Raw genomic sequence first — 8,307 nt, forward strand, 5'->3', positions numbered from 1 at the left:
CAAGACAATTATTATTTGCATCTTTGGTGTATCTGCTTGGTAAATCTGATTGGTCGCATACTGACCTTTGCTGGATAAAATGTCATACATTTGATGAGATAATACATGGTTGGAGAACAAAACTGCACTCACACTGGTTGCCCTCAGGTTTGCTATGAAGTCTGTACCTTATAATTCCTGTACTGTACATTTCATTACTTTTGCCTATATATTTTCCCAGGGAAGAGGAAACACTGCGAGCACAACTAGCGAATACCTGAACTTCATGAGGGAGACCGAGGCCTCATACCTGGAGACACTTGAGGCCCAGCGTCAGTAGCAGGATCAGCACTTCAATCAACTGTGTGAAGATGAGTCAGAAGCCAGAGAGCAGGCGTTCTTAATGTTTTGTATGCTCAGTGTATACTTGTTGGGGTGGGATTGGTATGGGGTGTGGGTCCGTGGTTGGCTTTTGTCCATTCGTTTGGATTCCTGATGTCTAACTCATTGTTAGAAAAATGTTTGGTTCAAATATGATTTTAGGTACTATATTTATTCAATATTATATGAATCCTATAAATTAAAATGGCCAATTTGGATGCAATCAATCAGCTTACATTTCCAGAGATCAAATTATATTTCAACAAAGTATTGCTGCAGAAATGCTAATCCTATCTGTTTCTAACATCAGAAACAATTTCAGAACAATCTGAGATGGTGGGTGTCGAAATCCACTTTCTTGTGCTTTTTTGTGGTGTAACTGTAACTGTAACGTCTGCTTCCATCTCACACTCTCCAACACATACAGTAGATCCCCTGAACACTGCTCACTTTCCAGCTCACACTCTCAAACACAGATTCCCTGAACGCAGCTCACTCTCCAGATCCCAATCACCAGAAGTCTTATCACCTGTTCACACACCTGTATGTCATTTACACACACTATTTAGTTCAGTTCTTTGCACCCCATCATTGTGAGGTATTGTTTGTGTTGATACACAGTCTAGTCAGAGCGCTGGTTAGTTCCATAGTAGTCCTCCCGTGTATTGTAGTTTTTGGCCATCCTCACTAACAATGCTCAATATTATTATTTTTTGCCTAATCCCTGCCTGTACTTTTGCCTATCAGATTTCCTGTCATCAATCTCTTGCCTGATCTCCCGGACTACATTATTAGCCTTTTCCCTGACTGTACTGTTACCTTGTTGGAGTCCCTGTGTATGACCTTCTGCCTGCCCCAGGTCCCAGCTACCTGCCTTCTCCTGTGGTCCTTTACTAATAAACACCTGCTGCGCCCTGCGCATGAAACCAGCATTCTGTCTCCCATCGTACTCATTACAGTAACTACCCTGCAGGCTCTGCATGGTCTGCAGTTAGGAGGTATGTTAGGTGTACAACACTATGAAAATGTGTAAGTGTTATTTTTTCCAAAACATTTCCAAAGTATATATAGTCAATATGTTAATATGCCAATCCTGTCAGTGAAATTCACTGTCTTACCAACCTCATGTCGAATGCACTGACTCCCATATATTTCATTTCTGGGATATTTCATGTATTTTGTTTTGTTTTTAGTCATCAGGTCATTATATAACACATTTCAGTTGGCTGCTAAGGAAAGGAAGTGGAAGTAGATGTGGTTTGTTTCAAAAAGTGACACAAGTGCACACGCATGCCCACCCACGCAGTTGAAAAATGCATTGCTTTGATCAATTTTCAAATAGAATATTGATTTAAATATGAATATACAATGTTAATATGATCTATTGATTTTAAATAATGTATGTCATAACGTATAGCAAGAAACTATGTATTCCTGAGGACTGTATTGGAAGTAGTATGTTATATGCTGCAGGTCAGCCCGTGCATGAGATCTCATACCCATGTGACCGAGTTCTCATACCCATGTGACCGAGTTCTCATACCCAGGCGACCGTTTTACGTCTACCCTGACTGGTTTTTCATGGTGACGTTAACTGTAAGCAACACTGTGACTGCTAGTTCTATCTGCTTAGTTGTCATCAGATAAAGAGCTGCCATTTTGATGGGAATAAACTAACAATATGTCTAGTCATCTAGTCAAGACAAAATCTTCTTTGTATCTATTGTGATCTGGCCCCGATCTGTCCGTCTATCTAACATACTATATATGATTGGTTCTCTGGGACGGAAAAATAAATGTCAGAGGCCACTACTGATGTCATTCAGTAAGGTGAAGTGCACTAAGGAGAAGTGAGACTAAAAGGTGGACAGTGGGATTTTCACTGACGAATCCGGTAAATTCTTCTGCTGCATGGTTTGACCTATTTCAATTGTTCTCTTCTTCTGCCAAAAACTCCAGATACAATTATTAGGGTTATACTTGTGAAAAGGCAAGAGTTTATATTGGTAAAAAAACAAAACAGCAGCAGTTCCACTATCATGGGACATGAAAGCAAAAAACCTAATGAAAGTATCACTTCCACCTGACAAATGTGTTTGAAAAATTAAACAAAGGTCCTTGTTCTTTACTTGAGCCCACAGAGTGAAGGTAAAAAATTTGCTTATCGGTTGTTTAATTTTCCACGTTACATTTGCATACCCTGGCCTTAATATCGGTAGGCAATGACCTGTGCAGGTTTCTGAATGCATAGTCAGTCAGTTGCATTGCACTGGTGTGAACAAGCTAGCGTCATCCACTACTTCCTCTATTTCTGCGGTTAGAGGCCAACGAAACGGGTGACGCTACACACACTAACATCACAGTAGCCATCGCTCGTATAAAGGAGGGTGTTTGGAGGACCATCAAAACAGACACAATTTGACAGCTAGCAGAGAACTCCAACACTGAGTAATACATACAAAGAACCCAATGATCGTGTTCCCCCAAACATGCTTATCTTAGTCACATCACCATCAAGGGAACTGCATCCACTCAACATTGACATGGAGGACAACAGAAGAAAGCAGACAAAGTGAGTATTCGCTGATAAAGTATTGCTTACATTCCACATTGATTTATTGGTTTGTTGGTCATTCGGCACTATTGCAGATTCTTAAAAACAATTGTTCTTTAGAAACACTAAAGTATGTTGCTGGTTGCCTTTGCACGTAGGAGCAAGATATCTTTGAGGTTTTCTGTGCATGTGCACGTTTTGTGTGTATGCTTGTGTATTTACCTATTTACTTTGTTTCAGGGGATGCGACTTGAGGTCCCGACTACAACGCAGATCTTCCCATGCCCCTAACACTGAACGGTAAATAGCCTAAAGATAGACTCTCCATGTCCATGAGCCTTTCCTATCAGGACCCACATTAACATCCAGTGTATTGATCTAAAAAATAACTGTCCTCCTCCTTTACAGACTTAGTACTGAGGAAATTATCCTGTGGTCCCAGTCTTTGGAGAGACTTCTCACATCAAAATGTAAGCATTTCATGTTCTTCAAAACAATGTTTAAACATACAAATGGAGGTTGAACCGTTGAAGATATGATGATCATATGTCCATTTTCGTAGGTTTGCAGGTTTTAAAGCCTAGCTAAGTGTGTCTTCTCATTCCCCTTTTAGACGGCATGGCAACATTTCAGGCCTTTTTGAAATCAGAGTTCAGCGATGAGAACATTGAATTCTGGCTGATCTGTGAAGACTACAAGAAGATTAAGACCTCCTTCAGGCTGTCCTCCAGGGCCAAGAAGATCTACAAGACATACATTGAAGCTGAGGCTCCGAAAGAGGCAAGTTGTACAAACATAGTATAATACTTCACAAAAACATGTAGATCCTTGATCACGTATGCATCTACTTTTTATGGCCACATTTGCTTTGTATGAGCACATCTACTTCTTGTATCCACTAAGTCTCATCAATTCCCTCTAAATCTCTCCAGATCAACATTGACCACAAGACCAGAGATCTCATCGGGCAGAATGTGAAGACGCCCTCCACAGTTTGCTTCGACGAGGCCCAGAGGATTGTGTACAGCCTGATGGAGAAAGACTCCTACCCCAGGTTCCTCAGATCCAACATCTACAGGACCCTATTGGACTCCGCATCGGAGTACACGAAGATGTGAATGAATACCGATGATAGAAATTGAACTGAGGCTTCCAACAATGGACTGTAATGTTTCACAGCCAGGGAGCTTCTACAAACAGGATTCATAAGAAGATGCTTCCGAGTGTGAATTATACTGGGTACAGATGTATGAGGCCTAAGGGAATGCTGGGAGGAACATACAGAAGTGACTGTGCTGGCAAGCCTTGTTGTGTTTAGTCTATGTACTTTCACTTGAAAGAGGAACATACGTCACATAGAAGGGGACTAAAGAGATCATAGAAATATAATGTTGATTCTATTTCTACGACAGAGACATGGTGGTGTCAGGGGATTACCTTGCATGGCATGTTATTGTTAGGGACTTTCTGTGTCAAAGTTCCGGGGATGTTTACTATGTAGGATCTAAACAGTCAGGGCTGTGACTGTATGAGAAGGTATCTGCAGTTGCACATAATCTGCAGGTCATCAGTTGAGTTATTTTTATAAGGCATTTGATAAGATAATCTACTAAAGTTGACTTTTTGAAAACCGCGACAATTTTAGAATGGGTAATTTTGTTTACTTTAACACAATGAGGCATGTTTGTGATGTAAGCTTTGAAAAATAACATTTTGGAGAATTGATTTTGTGAAGAAATTACTGAATGTAAAAAATGCTGTTACACTGGACATTTGTAAAAAAAAAAATAATAATAAGATTTCTATAGATGTATTTATAAAATGGCACATGGTTTCCAAATTCGAACAGATAAATTAAACATTTAATAAAAACACAAATTCATGTAAATGAAATCTAAATGCTTCAAACCTTCAAAGCACTTTTAAAATATCCTAATATTTGACTGCATTTGTTTGTTAAGACGCTTCCCAAACTTTACTGAAAGGGTAATGTCACGAGGTGGAAATATGACAGGTTCTTTTGGATCTGGGTTGAGCAGGCAGAAGTAGGAAACAAGGGACTAGTTTCACCATTTAATAAATAATAAGTAATGGTTTACACGTTTCCCTTTTCAGCAGTGGCCTTTCTCATGGCCCAGGAACATTTACAAACCATGCAATTTAAAATGGCACTAACAAACAAATCAAAGTAACCAAAAGGCACAGGAAGTGGGGCAGTCCAGGAGGCAGGTGTCCATCTTGTTTTCGTCAAACTCACAAGAATCCATTTCCCCTCCATGTTCCCAGAAACCACCATCCCACTGGGCACAAACTGGTTGAATCAACATTGTTTCAACGTAATTTCTCAATTTATTGTGATGTGGAAAATACATTGGATTCGAACAAACTGTTGTTTTGTCAAATTTCTACCACAGGATTATGTCATCATAGTAGTCCATTTTCAACATAGACAAACCTTATATAAAATATGTTGAATTTGTACCATTGAAACAACTTCAGATCTTCAACATAATATCCACTAGAAGAAAAAAACAATAGGCTGGGCTGCACCACCTACTGGAGAGTTGATCTATCTACAACTATAATTTTGGTCCCATCTAGGGTTTTAACCAAGCCCTGTTTAGATATTTGCCACTGACTACTTACTACCGATGTGCTATTGTGAGAAGGGTTGTTGAGAAATCTCTACTGTTTCATGTTTTGGTTGATTTCAAAGGGAATTTATAAGTTAATAATACAATTTTTGGATTCACTTCTTCATCTCAACCAAAAATCGAAGTTAAAGAATAGGACTAAATGAAATCAAACTTTATTTAAAGTGCATTTCAAATTTGATTTAGTCCCATTATTTAACTTAGATGTTTGGTTGAAATGGAGATGTGAATCCAACATATCAACTATCCATTTGTCGACAAACTAGGATTAAAGACAGACTCAGTGGCACAGATGGAACTATCCAAGCAGAAGATACTATACATCTCCTTCAAATGTTGACATTTGGTTGCATTGACAACAAAACAATAGTCATTATCACTTTTGCAATACAGTAAATAGCCAGTTAACAAGTTAACAAACTATATGTTGGATCCACTTCTCCATCTCAACCAAAAATACAATTTCAAGAATAGGATGAAACCAGTGGCTCAGATGGAACTATCCAAGCAGTAGATACATCTCCTTTAAATGTTGATATTTGGTTGTGTTGTCAACCAAACTCAATATTACCATTGTAATACAGTAAATAGCCTATAGTTAAGGCTATCTTACAAACTAATGTAACAGTATTTATTCAACCTTAAAATGAATAACACATCATGGCCACATTTTGTCATAGGAAGCATGCATGTTCAAGATAGCATGCAAAGGTTGCATGTCTATGGAAATCTTCACAAACGTTAGAATAATCTGCAACGGCACTGATCCCTTGCACCATATACTTCAATGTAATCTCAACTGCAATCCAGGCCATTTGGTTGTGCTATTAGATGAAGCACAGTGACAAAATATAAAGTTGTTGTACAAATATTCAAAATACCTCACATTGTATACCCATTTCAGCTTTGTTGTGCTTTTAAATGGTTAAAAGTGCAGTGATAACACATTAAGGTGAAAACTAAACCAAAAATCGTGCATTTACATTTTCCATTGGAATTTGGTTTCGCTTTTAGATCAGGGATAGGCAACACTGATGGGGTGAGTGGCCACGGTGGATCGCGAGTCTGCATACCCACACATGCTGTCAGAGCACTAGCGAGCAAAACATTTTAGCACTAGCGAGCAAAGCACTTCACTTGACAGCGGAGAGTAAAAATATATGTTTTAGAGTTTCCTTAAATTCTACACGTTGCCACGGGGCGAAGAAAAAATGTTCTACACATTTCACCAACTACGAACTCTTACACAAAAATACACACACAGTTGATAAGAAAGATGGCACCGACAGAGATGGTCGCCTCGCTTCAGGTCCTCAGAAAACTATGCAGTTTTGTTTTTCCCTGTATTATTTCTTACATTGTTAGCCCAGAAAATATCAAGTGTTATTACATACAGCCGGGAAGAACTATTGGATATAAAAGCGATGTCAACTTACCATCATTACGACCAGGAATACGTTTTTCCCGAAGCAGTTCCTTTGTTCGGACCTCCACCCTGGACATGCGATCTTATCCCAGAGGCCGACCCAAAACAACAAGGTCGCAGCAGGAGAGGCAGACGTAGCGGCCTACTGGTCAGACTCAGAAGGCGAGCATACCATCCACCGCTTCCGAGCATATTACTCGCCAATGTCCAATCTCTAGATAACAAGGTGGACAAAATTAGGGCACGAGTTGCCTTCCAGAGAGACGTCAGAGATTGTAACCGTCTCTGTTTCAAGGAAACATGGCTCACTCGGGATATGTTGTCAGAGTCGGTACAGCCATCCGGGTTTCTTCACGCATCGCGCCGACAGAAACAAACATCTCTCTGGTAAGAAGAAGGGCGGGGGTGTATGCCTCATGATTAACGACTCATGGTGTAATCACAACAACATACAGGAACTCAAGTCCTTTTGTTCACCCTACCTATAATTCTCTTTGATTATAGTCACAGCCGTGTATACCCCCCCAAGCATATCTCTCGTCAGCCCTGAAAGAACTTCACTGGACTATGTAAACTGGAAATCATACATCCTGAGGCTGCATTTATTGTAGCTGGGGAATTTAACAAAGCTAACCTAAGAACCATACTTCCTAAATTCTATCAGCATATCGAATGCGCAACAAGAAATGGTAGTGTTCTGGATCATTGCTACTCAAACTTCCGTGATGCATACAAAGCCTTCCCCCGCCCTGCCTTCGGCAAATCTGACCATGACTCCATTGTGTTGCTCCCAGCCTATAGACAGAAACTAAAACAGGAAGCGCCCGTGCTCAGGTCAATACAACGCTGGTCTGACCAATCGGATTCCAAGCTTCAAGATTGCTTCGATCACGTGGACTGGGATATGTTCCGGATAGCCTCAGACAATAACATTGACGTATACGCTGACTCGGTGAGCGAGTTTATTTGCAAGTGCATCGGAGATGTCGTACCCTCTGTGACCATTAAAACCTTCCCTAACCAGAAACCATGGATTGATGGCAGCATTCGCGCATAACTGAAAGTGCGAACCACCGCTTTTAATCATGGCAAGGCGACCGGAAACACGACCGAATACAAACAGCGCAGATATTCCCTCCGCAAGGCAATCAAACAAGCAAAGCGTCAGTATAGATAAAAAGTAGAGTTGCAATTCAACGGCTTTCGAACACGAGACGTATGTGGCAGGGTCTACAGTCAATCACAGATTACAAAAAGAAAACCAGCCCTGTCGCGGACATTAACGTCTTGCTCCCAGACAAATTAAACAACTT

General features: G+C 40.2%; 1 protein-coding gene across 1 annotated transcript; it reads left to right on the forward strand.

Moving 5' to 3' along the window:
• The first annotated feature begins 2,780 nt into the window (after positions 1–2,780).
• On the forward strand, positions 2,781–5,271 carry LOC120055475 (regulator of G-protein signaling 21-like). Its single transcript, XM_039003335.1, has 5 exons — positions 2,781–2,932; positions 3,155–3,214; positions 3,323–3,384; positions 3,528–3,694; positions 3,847–5,271. Exons 1-5 carry the CDS (start codon positions 2,850–2,852, stop codon positions 4,030–4,032), a joined length of 558 nt encoding a protein of 185 aa, XP_038859263.1. The 5' UTR covers positions 2,781–2,849; the 3' UTR covers positions 4,033–5,271.
• Positions 5,272–8,307: the final 3,036 nt, after the last annotated feature.

The sequence above is a fragment of the Salvelinus namaycush genome, chromosome 11, assembly GCF_016432855.1.
Source record: "Salvelinus namaycush isolate Seneca chromosome 11, SaNama_1.0, whole genome shotgun sequence".
In the NCBI taxonomy this organism is placed as follows: domain Eukaryota; kingdom Metazoa; phylum Chordata; class Actinopteri; order Salmoniformes; family Salmonidae; genus Salvelinus; species Salvelinus namaycush.

Excerpts from the sequence above, each read along its gene's own strand:
- LOC120055475 (XM_039003335.1), top strand. The coding sequence starts at position 2,850 with ATGCTTATCTTAGTCACATCACCATCAAGGGAACTGCATCCACTCAAC. Across the intron at positions 3,215-3,322 it reads CATGCCCCTAACACTGAACG|ACTTAGTACTGAGGAAATTA; the intron begins GTAAATAGCCTA and ends CCTCCTTTACAG. Across the intron at positions 3,695-3,846 it reads AAGCTGAGGCTCCGAAAGAG|ATCAACATTGACCACAAGAC; the intron begins GCAAGTTGTACA and ends AAATCTCTCCAG.